Here is an 18,641-nt window from a genome sequence, read left to right on the forward strand (position 1 = left end):
ATGCTTAACTAATGGACATGACACTTGACCTCTCGCTGGCTTCCATTACACGCTGGAGGTCATGACCTTTTCCAAAGCAAGTATACTTTCTTCAGGAATGACACGCAGAATGGCGCTTTAGGAATGATCCGCATCTTCATTGTTGTTGCCATATCGACGTGGATAACAGGAATTTGCATGTGTACAAGGAACACATTCATCTGGATAAGACTGCAGGCAGTACACGCAGGTTCATATTGCTGTGTATATATTCAAATATGGGGTCAATTTAATAACGAAGCTCATATGTCAGCTATTCAGTAGACTGCAGGCGCTATGCATGTGTTCACACAGCAGAATTGGGACGAACGCACACTAGCATTGTGATGTAGATAGAGATGGCGGCCACAGATAAGCAGTTGCTAGCAGTGCTAAATCAGAATGGATGAGGTATATTACTTTTAAGATGAAGTGTGTTTAACTGCTCACAGATGCCCAGTGTGGGCTGATGGGCAGGTATTCCACTGACATCATTGGTTAAGAGCTAAAAGTATTCACTGTGACAAGTTTAAAACACATTGCAGGTTAGGGTTGCCTGTTTCACACAGTGCTAGAGTTTTACACCAGCTTTACTTCTCTTTATACATCGCAGTATTATATCCAACTTTAATCACTGTTCAAAGTTCGGAAGTTAAAGACTGATTGAAGAAAGCAAAAATGGAAATGTTATTATCTTGAATCCGGAATATCTAGCTTTGCTGAAGGTGTGTGTAGTTTTGTTTGGCGCATGACTTTCTTTGTTTGGTATTTGATGGGTTCATATCCTGTTGATGAAAACAGCTTGTAAATGGGGTTAGGATATTTATTTTAGTGGACGACTGCTTTGAAACTGAGATTTTAAAGGTTTAACACTCACAGGTACCTTGTGAATCCAGTATATACTTAATTAATGCTGGTCTTCTGCCATACACAGCACTGCAATGGCATTTCTTGGTCGAAAAGAAGGAGACAATCCCTGCACTGTAAACATGTAGACTGGATTCATATTCTCAAAGAAATTCTGAAAACCTAGGTTCCCCTGGTTTAGAGCACTGTAGGTTGACCCAGAGTTCCCCAGTGTCAGAATTTGGCCGTTTGTTGTGTAGCTACATCCTCAGTGCTTCTTTTTATCACGGTAGGTGAGCTTCACACAGCATAATGTACCCATCCTTGGACAGAGAATATCCCTCACGACCTGCCTCAATGGCTTAGTTAGACAACCAGATGTCAGGCAGGTTGTGATAATCAACGGTGTGGGGGTGGCTTATAATAATGACTGGCAGAGCACCTGCAACAAAGACAACTACAAAGAGCCCTCCGCTGACAGCACTTCCTTTATTTCAGTCTCGTACACGACCTCTCTGGAATCCCGCACCATCTTGGAAAAAGATTTTCCGCGCTGCTCTCCATCAGATCTCGGTCCCGCGAGGCTGCTAAAAACGTTGCTTCGCAAATTGAGCGCCGGCGCACTGAAAAGCGGGGGTCAAGCGATGGAAGACACGCAACACCTGCCCATAAATCTCACTGAGTGTCCTTCCTTTTCACGAGAAGGACATGAAGAGAGCGAATAAATAATAAACATCATCCCAGGGCCATCCCATGAAGAAGACAGAGAGCACCCAATTGGCCGTGAGGGATGTTTAGGAAGTGCTTTATTGCAGTGGAGTGGCGAGAATGAACACCTATTGGATCCAACAGTCAACTGAGGAGTAACTTTGTGGGTGACTTGATGCCTCTGGTTTCTTTATTTCATAAAGTGGACTCGTATATGGAGCGACCGTAGAAGATAAAAAGATGAAAGCAAACATTTTGTTATGCCCTGAAAAGCGTATTGATGCATTTGTAATAAACAAATCTTTCTTTGCCCGTCTCCAGTATGTTATGACAACGATTGTAGTGAATAATAATAATAATAATAATAATAATAATAATAATAATAATAATAATAATAATAACAATAATAATAATGATAATAATAATAATAATAATAATAATAATAATAATAATAATAAAATACGCCATATACTAACTGTTAGTAGAAAAGACCATATGCTTTTAAAACTTTTGAAAAGCACCTGACAAGAAGCATAGAAGCATATGTGGAACAAAATCTCATGAAAATGAACTTGCCTATAAGCCTACAATTTCCCCCCCCCGTTTTCTAAATATCTATTTCCTGAAATATATAGGCTGAAAATCTACCACTTTCGAAACGCTGAAATAAAACGCTTAAACATTTAAAGACGCACATGAATGTAGTCTACAACATAATTACCGCTTGTGTTCCAGGCAATAGCGACATGTAGTCATGGGGGATTTACTGCGAAATAAGTTTAATGACTAGAACAAAAAGAGTAGGCTGTTAACTGCAAAATTAAAACGAGCATTAACCCATCTAATCCGAGATGAGGTATAGCCTAATCGTATCGCCCTACTTCCAATGCTTACTTTAAACATAAATAGTCTGGACTGTGCACACCGTTGTGGTAATCACACATCGTAGTAACCTTTGGTTTATCTGCAAAATATGCGTAATTAATTAGAGATCTTTACATGGTATATTTGAAACTGCTTCATATTTACACCCGTGCGCCGCTCTCTATGAATATAACAACATCAGTATCAAATCTCATTCCCGACTTTATTCCCATCAGGCAGAAAAAAGAACCTAGCTAATATTTCACTAACGAGAATTGTTTTTTTGCTGTCATCAGCCTTTCATTTTTAAATGAGAATAATAATTTAATTAAAGTTGTAGAGTAATTTGACCTGAAATAAAATAAAATAATATGAGATATATAGTTTAACATTCCAGTAGCCGTAATATTTAGGTATGATTTATCATTTGATTTAGGTGATAAAAACATAAGCTTATCAAGGCTTATGTTAAAAGAATCCTCTGAACTCCAAACTGCTTCTAATCTGTATAGAGTACGAATGTGGTTGGTCTTATTAGTTTATTAGACCAGTAAGGCTTGAATACTTTCATGCTGGTAAGTACAGAAAGGCTCAGCCAATCTCTGGTTTACGGGTGAACTGTAACCGCAACCACCGATATTTTTACTGACAAATAAATGTGGGGAGCGTCCTTTCCTGGCTAATAAATTTCAAATGGAGCCCTTAACCTCGTAAATAGATTCAGGGGATTTATTTGGATGGATTTACATGCAGATACCTCGCACACATCCTATCTGAAGATGGCAAGAAAGGTGGAGGTTGTTGAGGTGGGGAAGTAATTACTAGACCCAGGCACAGAGTTTTGCTTATGTGCCCATGAACTATTCAAATATTCTTGCACGGAACCTGGGCCTCTCTTGTGTTAAATGAATGCAGTGATTCAGCTGCAGTCTGAAAGAGATGTTTCCCAATGGTTGGATACACAAAGGGAATCTGCCATTCAATACAAAAGATTAAATAGATAACTACTGTGTAGTAATTCTTTCAGGAGGTGCTGTGAATGTTCTGAAGGTGCGCATTATCAGCTTGTGCTGGTTTGCAAAATAATGTCTTTTGTTATCAAGATATACAGATGACATGTACTGTATCTTGTCAGACTACCTTTATTTAAAGACAATAAAGTAGTTTATCAGATATACTGGTATATATATATATATATATATATATATATATATATATATATATATATATAAACGGCAATTAGAAATCCACTGACTGATAGTTTACAGTTTAGTTAGGATATCATTTATTTCGAAGCAATTTACTTACTTTGTTGTATGAAATCTTATATATGAATCAGAGAGTGATATTTCCATTATAACTACATGTAATCGATAATAAATGTCTCCAACTGTAGAAGAGGGATAAACTGAAGGAATTAAACAAAGCTTTAGCCTACCCACATAGCTCCCCATCCATACCCAGCGAGGGAAAGAACAATGATATCTACACCATTTCAAAGTGTTTTCACAGTCCATTACCTGGGAGATGAACAGTATGTGCTGGACACCTGTGTGGGGCGCTAATTTGGATGTGTGGTTCGCGTCTTCAGGCAGGGGAACAACCGCAAAATCCTAATCTGTCATTCAAACTCCGATCGCGCGGTCACTACCCACCTGATGCAATTACACAGGTGGATCCACCCTGGAAAAGCAGAAGACTGCAAGATGACCCTGGAAACACTTTAGGAGCGCAGGATTGGTATTTAAGTTCATAGGTGTATGGTAATTGGCAGAACCATTTCTATATCATTTTGTAACTGCCACTGATTATTTCACGATAAAAGGAGGATCAGACTTAATTCACACTTTATTTTGGTTACAAACCAAATCAGATCAGGTATAAGGCTAATTATGTTGACCGTTGATTTGAGCTGAAAAAAAATAAAAAAAGCTAAGAACATTAGCTAAATACAAATTAAAACACATTTGCTATATCAACAGTTGAAACAATTGAAACAAGTTTATTTTCCTTCTGTTATTTTATTTGTGCTTTGTGTATGTAACATGACACTTGTGTATGAGCAATTTACTATTTAAATTACAAAATAAAAAGTCTAATCAAATTTGGATATAACATATTGCATACAACAGGGTGATGTTGAATGTATTGTGGGTGTTTTATAGTGATCAGAAAATAGGCACTCTAAACTTTCACGTTTAAACAAATAAACGATTCATGGAAACAGCTGGGATTCTGTGTTAAATAAACAAAGGTTTTTATATCGCAGAATGCAAATGTTACCAACTCATCTTGTTTGCCCTAGTCGGTCTAAGGCAGAGTTGATTGAACTATTAACAACACAATGTAAATCTTAGTTTGTTTTCGACCATTTAAAATAAGACATGTTTGCTTAGAGTGTATAGACGGTTCTCTGTCTACCCAGGTGTTCATGCCAATAATAAAGGTGACCGCTAATGTCTACGCAAATTCATCCAGAGTTTCTCTGGAATGCCTGCAATCAATGGGGATCCAGTCGTGTAGTATAAGTCGTTGCTGCCATCATGTGGTTGAAAGCGGTATACGCAAAATATTTTGATCCTACAACTGGCTTTTGCCAACTTTGAACATCATTTATTTACGTTCAGTTATCACTATCACCAAATACGACCATTAAATGAATGCATTTTGCATGTACATCTTCTCCGAATTAAAGTTAAATATCGTGTTAATGCAAAAGCCAATGAATATAATGAATGTTAAAGTACATCTGACTCGCATAAATATAGTTCTGACGACTCTGTAAGTGTAACCATCGCATTGAACATAAATGTGTGTTTAAGTCTTAACTGCAAATAAAGGCACATTTATTTTTAAGCCTATTCCATACGCCTTTTGACGAAATATATTTGCTAATAGAGCTCGTAGATACTTAAAACAAGAAGCCTAGAACTAATCGATAAAAAGGAAATAATATGGAACCAAGAGGGGGAACCCACTCTTCTCCGACTTTCAAGATGCGAGACCAACAAGGTCAATGTGCAGATTTTAAAAGCAGCCTAAAGAATCCGAAATCAATTCATTGTTAAAAATGTTGTTTGCTTTTAAATGCGCGTCAGAAAGTGGGGAGCGATATTTCGTCGTGCTTCTGTAGTTACATTATATTACGTGCATTTACTTACCAATGAAACATGATACGTTTGCTACCTGATACGTAACACGACATGCATGACATTTCACCTTGACATTTTACCTGCCAAAAGAGAAATGGAGATTGCGCTGCTTCATAAATCAAGCTTTTCACACGTTTCGTAATCGGTGACAAATTATTTTAAAATGAGACCAAAACGAATTGCAGTTTAACGTCCAACTGAGCTATTTAACTCAACTGACAACTGCGGAATATAAACACACCTACATTCGGGCAAATTGAGTGGGTACTAGACGGTTGTAAGCTTGCCACATGCGCTGCAAAAAAAATGATTACTGTAACGTTTTGTCATCTGATTTTATTGCATTCGTCGCATTCTTTGTTTCACACATTTGACTGAAAATGCACCGTTTTTCAGTTTCTACCAAATAAGATGTTCCTTACTGAACAGCGTCCATACGCTTGTCCCATTCCGATCATAAAGACTTTTTTCTGGATTGCATACACTGTTCCAGTACTTTCTACGCATTTGAGGGCTATAGGGCTCCGCCCAACAAGGGAGAAAATACAATTGATGAGCTCCTGAGCCAATCATTCGCGAAGTTGGGTGGTATTTCCTGTAGTCTCAACGAATCAAAACTGCACATGTAAAAAAAATCTGAACTTGAAGGTGTCAGCAAAATAGGGGGGATGGGAACTGTTGATGGCAGTCATATTTTGAAACCGAAATATTATTTTAGGGTGCAATTTCTTTGTATTCTTCAATAAGGTAAACGAGACTTCTATTCATTTCATTTTACCACAATTGATTCTAAGTCTGTGTAACAGTTCTATAAAGAGGATTGTGTATAATTAATACGTACTGCACATTACAGTAAAATCTGACGCTAGCCTGTAGCATTAGCCCTTGCTTTTCTGAACTTATTATTGATACTAGCAGGCTAGCTAGCGAGCTAAATCGCTTATGCGCTGACCTACTTTCCGCATAATATGTAGAAGTTGGCAGTATTACTGGTAAATTATGCATGAGCGGTTCAGGACGCATTTAATGTTGTGAACTTTTCCCTGATTTTCACGAGCTGCGGTAGATAAGTTGGGGGTAACGTTACAGGACAGAGAACCAGCGGCCGGGGAAGCCATCATGATCCAATCAGTAACGTTAGAGCCTTCCCAAAATATAGCAATACCCTCGCTGTGTACTGTAGCGGGTACAGTAGATTTTAGAAACGGGCATTTTGCTTTCGTGAAATGGGAAGCACGACGAGCTCGACAAGCACTGCTTCATAACTAAATGTGACAGAAAAATGTCCCTGAATAATAACAAATGATGGTGGAAAAATACACATTGTTGGCTGAGGTTAGCTGAAGTTTAAAGATGAAGTTTGCAAGGGGTGAAACAAGTTGAGGCCTACGGTCAGACCAGCTAAGTTAGCTTGCTAATATTTTAGTCAGGAAGTATAAAGCTAATGTTAGCTTGCTAACATGCATGCTAGTGTCTTCCCGTACCATGCGTATTCTATAACGGAATACGGGTACCTGAAAACGATAGCTAGGTAGTTAAATATCGATTATTTAGCAAGGCAGGTTCCCATTTTTGTTAGCTAATTACAAACTTAGCTACAATTCACATGCTAAATTAGCTTCCGTATATAACGTAGCTAGGCACTGACGTTATATAGCAAACTGGAAAATGTTCGTTTTTTTCGTAAATTTCACTGGCTTCGTGCAAAATGATTAAAAACACGAATTCCACTTTAAGGACCTGACAAGTAGTCTTATATTCATTTGTAACGTTGTAATAAAATCCGTGAATATGCATTACATTGTAACAATGCACACACGATTAATGACAGAACACTTACAGTTTTACATTTTTAATGTTAAATAGAATAGCGCTAAGAAGATCTTTAGAAGGTGAAATTGCCCTTTTCAGCGAATTGGTTGCGTGTACTGAACCCAACTAACTAGCTAGCTAACCAGCTCGATTGCTGTTTGAGCGTGTTTGGCTATTAATAGAAAGACGGCATGCGCTTCATGAATATTGGCATATGTAGTTCATTTTATGGCTTTGATGTACCTTTTAGCAGTCGAAAGGGGTCAGCTTGAAGGCGTGTCACAGTGATGAATAGCTTTTTGTTATGCAAATTAGGGCACGCTTCGTTCTGCAGTGATAGGGGTGCCGTTATAGCCCTCTCTGGGCTTTCCCACTATTTTGAACGATGTAAGTGACTAAAGATGTTCTTTCTTTATTTTATTTTTTTAATCGCGACGCTTGACCTAGATTTAAGTTTGAACGTTTTGCACAAACAACCAACATTGGTTTGATTAAAATATGAATTATATTATATGTATATGTAGATTAAACAATTTGAAGAGCCTTTACGGTGATTGTCTGCATCTGCATGTTTAAAAGTTATTATTGAATCATGAGGAACTTAAGCTTAAGTCATTCTTCCTTCTACAGGCTTCAGAAGGTGGAAGTGACATCATCGCTGATGTCGACCCCCACGGACCCATCAGGTGCGATGTCCCACCCTGGCCCTTCCCCCGGTCCGGGCATGTCTCCAGGGCCCATCCTGGGCCCCAGCCCTGGCCCCGGCCCCTCTCCTGGCTCTGTGCACAGCATGATGGGGCCGAGCCCCGGCCCACCCAGTGTCCCACACAGTATTCCTGGCCAGGGGCCAGGAGATTACCCTCCGGAGGGCATGCATCAGATGCACAAGGTACAACTCAAAATGGTGTCCTCTGACTAGAGCTTCAGTTCAGTTAGCCATTAGATATTGTGTTTGCCAACCAACACACAAGCTGTACATTTACACTTATTCACGTAGATATCACTTGGGTCCTGGAATGGGGGTGTGTCATGTAGCTGTCACTATTATCCTGACTGACTCATAACAAAGATACACTAACAGTAGTGTAGATACAAATGCAATATGTAATGCAGTCAAAACAATGGGTCTTATAGCAGTGCTAAAATAACCAGTTTCTCACACTTGAGGTGATAGGATGATAGTAGAAGACGGTGTTAGCAGGAGATTGCGTGTGGCATTGCAGGGTCAGTGTATGAGTCTCGCAGTGTGAGTCAATTTTTTTGCACACCTTGTGTACATATATAAACCATAAATTTTACTGGCACTTCAGGGAGGACAGCCAAGTTCAGGCAAGCGTTTCATTCACGTGTGAGCGCTACACTGACGTCATATTTATTAGGAAGGAGAGACAGATGTGGTCGTACATTCCAGCACTGTTTGTGTTGATGTGGTTTCAGCCCATGGAGGGTATGCATGAGAAAGGCATTGGGGAGGAGATGCACTTCAGTCAGATGAAGGGGATGGGGATGAGGTCACTGCACAGTGGAATGGGCCCTCCTCAGAGCCCCATGGACCAGCACAGCCAAGGTAACCGCTCTTCATAGTCAATCGCTCTCAGGTTTTCTCACAAATTGCTCTCTGTTGATAGAAGTCTTTTCGGAGGTACGAGGCAGTCCAGGATGAGAAGTGCAATTTTTATTTACTTATTTACTTTAGCATGTTATCATTATTATATCTTATTATGTATTTATATGTTTGTTATTCTGGGCATTCTGGCATGATACATGTACAATATGCATGTTGGTTTTTGATATTTCTTAGAGAAGGAAAAATGAACTCAAAAAACTCTTTGTGTCTAAGCAACATTAAAAGTGTTGAAAGTTTCTAAAAATCTAGCTGCGAAATTACCAAGATTGCACCTCTGGTTTTCACAATCTCGTCAGTTTTCTCCCCAAAACGCTTAGCCTGAGTTCTCATCTCCATTTCACACTGTGATGAGAGCGAGGGAGAGGGCCTATTTACGGCTAATCCTGTTTGTTAACTCTTCATTATGTCTCCTCTCCTGACTCCGCATTGACTCAGCACAGCGGGGACCAGACTCCCTGTAGAGCAGGGCTGGGAATAACAACTCCTCCCTATATCTTCGGTTAAAAAATGCTAAAGCTTTTTAAATAGGTAGTTCATTTTTTATCTAAATACATCTATTGACATTACATTGAATATACATAATTTGTGTATTTTATCCTGGATGTAATTGCTGCACTAGTGTGCTACTGATAATAGTCACAATTAAACTAAACTAAATTGTCATGTTTAGGTAAATTTTAGCTAAATAAATTGTCGAGCTGGTATTTTAGCAGTTTTGCCCTTTTATTGGATGGATATGATTCCATAAAAAAATTTCTGATAAATTTTGCAGTGGAAGAGCTTTTATTCATTATATGATACCTTCGTATTTATTACCTTGTTATACTATGAATTCACTAGTAATAGGTGTGCAGCATATTAATAGATATATAATAGTTAAGTTTAACAAAATAAGATAAGACTTGTTTAAAGTCTGTATGAAAAACACTTCATGAGAGTTCTTAGCATCCATATGTGTATAGATACACGTGCACATACACACATGCATGCACACAGACACACACATGTGTGCACGCAGATGCACACACACGTACACACACACAGGCAGGCATACACAGTTACTGCAGGCACACACACACATGTGCACACACACATGCAGGCATATACAGTTACTGCAGGCACAAAGCTATTTTTACATTACTACTCCCACCAGCCGGGTGCACAGATGAGGGCCATCTGCCATTGGAGTCTCACATGGACCATGTTCTGTACGAGAGGAGAGGAGAAGGACTCAAGCCAAGTGACTGTGGTTAAAGCGCTCATCCATCCCTCAGAATCACCGAATGCAGCTTTCACAGCTGCTCCCCTTTTCTTCAGACCCGACTAATCCATTGCTGCACAGTATCTGGCTATGTGCTGAAACTTTTCAGACCCTACTAATCCATTGTTGCTCAGTATCTGGCTATGTGCTGAATCTCTTCAGACCCTATTCACCCATTGTTGCTCAATATCTGGCTATGTGCTGAATCTCTTGAGACCCGATTTATCCATTGTTGCTCAGTATCTGGCTATGTGCTGAATCTCTTTAGACCTGATGAATCCATTGTTTCCCAGCATCTGGCAATGTACTGAATATCGTCTGACTCTGTCTCAATTAACTCTGGCATTTTTAGGGAGGAAGGTAAAATTGTGCAATGGCTTTTCGCAGACCCATTTCACATTATAGTTTAGAAATAAATTAAGAGAAACAAATGCCCACTACGCTTATCCCTTGCTATATAAATTGTTCGGTGGCATTTAAACTACACTCAGTGACCACTTTATTAGATAGACCTGTGCACCAGCTAAATATTTAATCGGCCAATCATGCGGCTGCAACTCAATGCATAAAAGTGTTCCAGCACATCTCACGATTTTTACAAAACAGTCTCTATGGTGCAAAAAACAAAAAACAACAGTGAGCTGAAGTTCTGCTGGCAGAAATGCTTGTTACTGAGAGAGGTCAGAGGAGAAGGGCCAGACTCGTTGAAACTGACAGGAAGGTGGCAGTAATGCAAATAGCCACGCATTGCAACAGTGGTATGCAGAAGAGCATCTCTGAACACACAACGCATCAAACCTCTGAGTGGATAGACTACTGCAGCAAAAGATGTCTAATAAAGAAGTAATAATAAGAAGTCTAATAAATACCTAATAAAGTGCTCACAGAGTGTAGATGATAGTAACAACAGGCCACTTAATACATAAACTAAATAAATGATTGTCAGACTGAAGGACCAGTTCTGTTTCATTTTCTTTGTATTTTTATTTTTTTTGGAGAATTAAGATATTCCTGACCTGCCCTGATTATTTACATAATTTACTGTATATTGCAACTAGAAAATTTTGCCATTTGCAATTGTTATACCTTGCCATGGCCTTTTACAGATGATTGCAATTTAACAGAGCGGAATTTCAGGTTGTGCAGGCCATATTGGCAAGGTTTTATTAAACTGGCATTTACCGTTTACTCAAATGGGTTTAGTAATCCATTTGAGTAGGTCAACTCTGTAAAAAGTCCAGTGTTAATTCAACTCAAACAGAGTACAGTCTAATGGGGATCCTATGTACTCTGTAAGTGTCAATTTAACACTCAACACTTTATTTGTGTATTTAGAAGGGACTGTACAATCGTCAACATATCAGCAATTACATCCATGCATGGAGTGCCAGATTTAGGTCATTTTCATCAGTGGTAATATGTGTAACCCCCCCGTACAACTGTGCTTAATATGTTCAAGTATTCACTGGTAAAGAATTAAGAGGGAACTCTCATTGTTTGTAGTTGAGATAAAGACATGCAAAAGGTGCATTTTGAAAGTGGAATTAAGTGGAATAAGTGGAGTAAATATATATATATATATTTCCCCATTACAGGTTACATGTCCCCTCACCCCTCCCCCATGGGGGTGCCTGAACACGCCTCCAGCCCCATGTCCGGGGGGGGGCCCACACCCCCCCAGATGCCCCCCGCCCAGCCGGGCCCCATGATGCCGGTGGACCCCCAGGCCCTGGGGCAGCAGGGGAGGGGCCCCTCAGCCTTCAGCCCCTTGCAGCTGCAGCAGCTGCGGGCCCAGATCCTGGCCTATAAGATCCTGGGGCGGGGCCAGCCTCTGCCCGAAAACCTGCAGCTGGCCGTGCAGGGGAAGAGGAGCCTGCCAACCATGCAGCAGCCTGTCAACCCCCCCTACAACAGGGCGCCAGGTGGGTCAGTAACTCCCCTACAACAGGGCGCCAGGTGGGTCAGTAACTCCCCTACAACAGGGTGCCAGGTGGGTCAGTAACTCCCCTACAACAGGGCGCCAGGTGGGTCAGTAACTCCCCTACAACAGGGCGCCAGGTGGGCCAGTAACTCCCCTACAACAAGGCGCCAGGTGGGTCAGTAACTCCCCTACAACAGGGCTCCAGGTGGGTCAGTAACTCCCCTAGAACAGGACGCCAGGTTGGTCAGTAACTCCCCTACAACAGGGCGCCAGGTGGGTCAGTAACTCCCCTACAACAGGGCTCCAGGTGGGTCAGTAACTCCCCTACAACAGGGCGCCAGGTGGGTCAGTAACTCCCTTACAACAGGGCGCCAGGTGGGTCAGTAACTCCCCTACAACAGGGCGCCAGGTGGGTCAGTAACTCCCCTACAACAAGGCGCCAGGTGGGTCAGTAACTCCCCTACAACAGGGCTCCAGGTGGGTCAGTAACTCCCCTACAACAGGGCTCCAGGTGGGTCAGTAACTCCCCTAGAACAGGACGCCAGGTTGGTCAGTAACTCCCCTACAACAGGGCGCCAGGTGGGTCAGTAACTCCCCTACAACAGGGCTCCAGGTGGGTCAGTAACTCCCCTAGAACAAGGCGCCAGGTGGGTCAGTAACTCCCTTACAACAGGGCGCCAGGTGGGTCAGTAACTCCCCTACAACAGGGCGCCAGGTGGGTCAGTAACTCCCCTACCATAGGGCTCCAGGTGGGTCAGTAGCCCCTGTGCAACAGAGCTCCAGGTGGGTCAGTAACATGCCTAAACAGGGCCCCAGGTGGCTCAGTTTTTAGGTACTGCTTGAGTGGAATATGGACGAAGGCCTGCACTGTTTATTCACCTGTGTGTGCTGGATGCTCATTGGATTACAGGTATGCCAGTGCATCCAATGGGTGGGCCTCCATCCGGACCATGCCCTGCCCCTGGGATGCAAGGACATGCCCCCATCCCAGGACCCAAACCCTGGCCTGAAGGTGTGTGCTGTGTTATCTCAGAGCTTTCTTTTGTAAGAAATTAATAGAGGAATAGCCTCGATGAACATTCTTCCTCTAATAAAAAGTGATCCACCACTGCACTCATGCATTACTATGGATTTTTGAACAATTTGAAAACTAACCCTTTGAGAGGTATGTTTCACAAGTAAAATAAAAAATAGAGTTCTAGAACTCTGTGAAATAAGAAAGGGCTCAATTAGCTGAAGCCCATATGGAAATTTTAAAATGTGACCATGCAAGTCATTATACAAAAACAAGACTGACACACGCTCACTTTATTAGGAACACCTGTACACCTACTTATTAATATGATTATCTAATCAGCCAATCGTGTGACAGAAAATATGGGTCACGTGGTTCCGTTAATGTTCATATCATCCATCAGAATGGGGGAAAATGTGATCGCAGTGATTTTGACCGTGGCATGATTGTTGGTGCCAGACTGGGTGATTTGAGTATCTCAGAAACTGAAGATTTCCTGGGATTATCGCTGAAAACTGTTTCTATAGTTGACAGGGAATGGTGCAAAAAAAAAAAAAAGCAGTTTGTGGCAGTTCTGTGGGGGAAAATGACAACCAGCTGAACCTTAAAGTGGATGGGTGGATGGGTAGAAGAAAAATGTGTCTAATGAAGACCGAATAAAGTGCTGACTGAGTGTATGTGATGGGTGCATTAGATTTGTGTGTGGGACGGTTCATAATGGTCTCTTGTGTGTTTCAGGACAAAGCGGCGAGGTGGCCAGCGGCCCTCAGAAGCTGGTGGTCCCGGTGCAGAGCGGGAGACCCTCCCCCGTGCCCCCGCAGCCCTCCCCCGCCCCGGCCCCCCTGCCCAGCACCTCCGCCCCCCAGCAGGGCCCAGGACAGCCGTCGCCCATGTTCCAGCTGCAGCAGAAGCAGAACCGCGTCACGCCTGTGCAGAAGCCCCAGGGGCTGGACCCGGTGGAGATCCTGCAGGAGAGGGAGTACCGGTGTGTTTGAACCTCCCTACACTGGCCCTCTCTGTTTACTGCCTCATCCAGACCACCCATAACCCTGGAAGGCAAAATCTTACCTTACCACTGACTGATTCTATTAATCAAGGGTTCTTAGCAACAACTCTTAATAGTTGATGAATAGAATCGGGTGTTTAACTGCTTGGTTGGAACAAAAGCCTGCACCCACACCAGCCCTTTCTGGGTAAGACTGAGTATCCCTGGTGTAAGATGTAAGAACATAAATGATTAGAGTGATTAGAATGTTCTTAACTGTGCATTCTAATGCTGATGTCACAATCACTACTGGTGAAAGCAGTGGAGTTCTAGAACACTGAATTAGAATTTTGAAAGAAAAATAAAACGTGCTACTTAAGCCCAGTCTCCATCAAACAGACAAATCAAGATGAGACAAGACTAGAGAAATCTCTGAACGTCAGTGTTTAGATCTTAAAAAAATTAAGCAGTCCACCCCAAAACGCAGAGTAAACAAATAAACTACTGTTTCCATGATGACCGATGACTGTAACTATAATCACAAATTGTTCTAAAACTCCGGGCTTAAGACTTTGCATGTTCAGTTTTTGAAACGCCGGCCGCCGAGAGCTGACGTTCTAAAACTGAACAGTTCACACCGATAAAACTTTATTCTAAAGGCGTTCTAAAGCAGTCTCGGCACGTCGTGTCTCGGCTGTTTGGTGGAGCCTGGTCTTTACATGACCTACATTAGAAATCCTTCTTTTCACAGTAAGGGCAATTTGTTTGGTAGTGGGGCCATTTTTTAAAAACTTTTTGAAAAAAACCTTTGTCTGCCGCGTGAGAGAACAATTTGTTGATTTTGTTGTGTCTGTCTGTTTCATGATTGCCTGGGGTTTGGAGACTAGGTACCCCTATTTTCTGTCATCTCGAGGTGTTTTATAAATGGAATACCATCTGCTGTAATGGCACTCGCTGACCTGTGTCAGGACTGAAAGAAACTTCCACGCTCTTCCACAATCCCCACTTGGACTTTACTTTGCTGAAAGTTGGGTGGGAGGAGATTGTTGTGCTTCGAGTTCAAGGACTGCGTTTCAGTAGCAGATAAAGCGTGGCGGATTTATGGGCTTTGGACAAAAGTTACACATGTAGGTGCGTCTTGTACAGACAGCAAATATTTACTCTTGACCGGGAGCAGACTGCTCGTATGACCGCCTGTAAAAGCTATTCCAGGGAAAATGGGTGGAATGCACAGCCACACGTGGGAACAGCAGGCATGCAGTAGGGCTGTGAGATTAATCACATTTTATTTTCAATTACAAGTCCCCACAAAACAAGAAAATCGAGGGAAAACGATTTTTGTTCTGCATTCCTATTTGTAATGTTGTTGTTTCAGCGTTTTTTAAATGCATAACCCAGATACAGGGATGGTATCCTCTTGGCTTCACGACAACCTCCAGTCACCAGTCATAACTCAAAGTAAACACACATAAACATCATAATCATCTTGAGAAAGATGGAATATAGAAAGCAATGCCTGCCTATTACAGCAGATATTGCATGATGCAGCCCATTTAAGTCATTTGGATGCCTTGTATTCTTTCTCTACGTTAAAACAAAAGATGTAGTTTATTTGCCAATATTGACATTGCCATTTATATAGCTACTGTATGTTTTTATCCTTTATCACGGAGAGAATAGAAGCTTGTCAGACGGCCTGGAAACCTAAAGCCGAAACTGAAATGTGTCAATTAGGCTAATATAATGATGCATCCTCGGATAAAACATGAAACTACAGCCAATTGGAGTAAAGTAGCCTGCTTTCATAGAAGAGCGCTTCGGGTGTGACAGAATGCTTGTGACCTGTCGTTTCGCTTCCGCTACGTGCACGCGACACATCTGGTGTAATCGAGTTACATTAGCCTCACAGGCTCGACGCAGATTTATATCTCCAAACAGTGTTTTTTTTCCTGAAGATCACGTCGGACGAAACATTGCCCATGGCCTGAGGGAAGTGATTTTTTTTTTATATGACATTTCAGAACATCCCATGATCCATCACCTCAACATCATCAAGAAAGAAGATACTTGTTTGATAATTCTTCATATGATGGCGCGTGACTATTTGCTTGTACTTGGACATTAGTTTCATTGGTTATATTTTTGGACTTATAATGTGATTAATTGATAGCTAGACAAGGATGGATTCATCTGTTAGTACAACTATCCATATTTACACTTGCAGAACTCAAGTGGTATCTGTCTTTGAGTTTTTTTAAGCACTCTTGTTGTTTTTTTTCTTTCAAGCTGTGAGATGCTTGTGCTAAAAATAACGGAAGTCCCTTATTGGTTGGCTGTGTGACTGGGATTTAGTAAATGTTTGTGCACGACTTGACTTATACAAATAAATCCTAGTGTGTTTGTTTTTGTTCACGAGCACAGTTGGCGACCTAATTCTGGTGATTTATGAACTCTGACGAAAAACAAACACTTGGATGTATGTGTCTGAGTTGAGAACATTACATCTCGTGCAGTAAGGATGTTTTACCAACAGGGGGCAGAGAAGAACAATGCAGCAGCTGAGCTCTTATCTTTCCTGTTTCTAACTCTTCAGACTCCAGGCTAGGATCGCCCATAGAATCCAGGAGCTGGAGAATTTGCCTGGTTCCCTACCCCCTGACCTGAGAACTAAAGCTACTGTGGAACTAAAGGCTCTGAGGCTGCTGAACTTTCAGAGACAGGTACTGCTTAGCTGGCCAGGTGTTGGTTTGGATAACTCTCTTAAATCTTAACTGATTAAATCTTAACTGATTCACGCTACACTGTGAATGACCACTGCTATGACAGTGGCCATTTTTCTCATCTTATTGTACAGTTTTAAATGACATCAACATGGGCTGAAATATTTTGAAATAAATATATATTTTTTTACACACACTTTGGTTGAACATAATAGCATAAACACTTAATGTGCAGGCCATGCCGACATTTGACTGTAATCTTCAGTGAGCTTATCTGGTCTCTTCCACCACTACAAATTCTTATTAGAACCTTTAATAATTGTGCGGTGTACAATAAAAATGAATTTGACCATTTTGTGGTGGAAGTCTTCAGATGTGTTAGTGAGTGTCATGTCTCTCCCTGTTCGCAGCTGAGGCAGGATGTGGTGGCCTGCATGCGTAGGGACACCACGCTGGAGACGGCACTCAACTCAAAGGCCTACAAACGCAGCAAGAGGCAGACCCTGCGTGAGGCTCGCATGACCGAGAAGCTGGAGAAGCAGCAGAAGATCGAGCAGGAGAGGAAACGCAGGCAGAAGCACCAGGTACGGTCCATCAAACCGGGCTGAACCGGACCAAACCGGATCAAACCTGACCAAACCAGGCACAATGGGGCCAAACTGCTCGTTTCAGCTCCCGACCTTCACAAGGATCTCAGTGGAAACTAACATCAGGGTTGTTGCTTCAGTAAAAATGTATCCTGCTGTAAACTATGACCTGCTATGTAAACAGTAGACTTGCTATTAACCTTTGCAGTCTGGCGAGTCAATTTTGGTGTTGGATACACGCAAATGAACGTGTCTGAACGTGAATCAAAATAATGGAGGCCCATCCAAGGGGACGATGTAAACACACTTGTAATTTTAGTCACAGTCGTCTTGCTTTTAATAAGTTATCTAAAGATCTTCGTGTAGTCTCACTATGCTAGTACTCAGGTTCTAAGAAAGAAGAGTCCTCTGGCTTGGCCTTTTCTGTAGACGGCAGCAAACACATTTCAGTTCACATGTTAAATGATGACAAAAGCTATGAAATCTAGTCTGCCTACGTGTCTGAGGTGAGTCTGAAAGAAGCCCCACATTCAAAGAACCTGAAATTTCAATATAGAAGACTATATGAAAACTTGGTGTTGGGTGTCTTTAAAAATTTGCTTCAAGGGAAGATTCACAATTGTTAAGTGAGAGTTATGCTTTGCTGAATTGTGATATATGATATAAAATGACCTATGGCCTTACATTACAGATATGACAGCTGATGAAGCTCTAGTACTTCTCCTTCACACTCTGGGGCAGTCAATAACAGAGTTATTCCTGCTTCTGGAACGTCTGAAATGGAAAACAATGATAAAATGATATTAAAAAAAGAAAGGTTGTGGAGCAGTGCTCCTGTAGAATTTGTGCTTAAGGCTTTTTCAGGCCACAGAAGAGCTCTGGAAAGTGTACAAAGTACATTGTGCTGGAGGCATATGCACTGACCAAATATAAAACATTTATAAAATATAGCAGCTTTTGGAGACCTTTGGTGACTTTCTAATGATTTCTTGAGCACCAGTAACCAAGAGGTTGATATTGCAGCTCACTCAGTCCATGCACCAGCTGCACAGGCTAGTCCAGCTCATTCATTGTGTGCAACTGCCAGAGCTGGGTCAAATACATAATTGTTTTGGATTCACATAC

The 18,641-nt window shown here is 41.5% G+C and overlaps 1 protein-coding gene across 2 annotated transcripts in view; it reads left to right on the forward strand.

Annotated features, from left to right (window-relative positions):
* Positions 1-6,217: 6,217 nt before the first annotated feature.
* smarca2 (SWI/SNF related, matrix associated, actin dependent regulator of chromatin, subfamily a, member 2) overlaps positions 6,218-18,641 on the forward strand; it is a 42,546-nt gene continuing 30,122 nt past the window's right edge. For both annotated transcript variants that reach the window (XM_061259568.1, XM_061259569.1), the window contains exons 1-8: positions 6,218-6,335; positions 8,031-8,289; positions 8,838-8,967; positions 11,884-12,210; positions 13,120-13,221; positions 13,963-14,209; positions 16,803-16,929; positions 17,340-17,513. In XM_061259568.1, coding sequence (XP_061115552.1) covers positions 8,062-8,289; positions 8,838-8,967; positions 11,884-12,210; positions 13,120-13,221; positions 13,963-14,209; positions 16,803-16,929; positions 17,340-17,513 — 1,335 coding nt within the window. In that variant the 5' untranslated portion in view covers positions 6,218-6,335; positions 8,031-8,061. The remainder of the gene's footprint in view (positions 6,336-8,030; positions 8,290-8,837; positions 8,968-11,883; positions 12,211-13,119; positions 13,222-13,962; positions 14,210-16,802; positions 16,930-17,339; positions 17,514-18,641) is intronic.

The sequence above is a fragment of the Conger conger genome, chromosome 11, assembly GCF_963514075.1.
Source record: "Conger conger chromosome 11, fConCon1.1, whole genome shotgun sequence".
Lineage (NCBI taxonomy): Eukaryota > Metazoa > Chordata > Actinopteri > Anguilliformes > Congridae > Conger > Conger conger.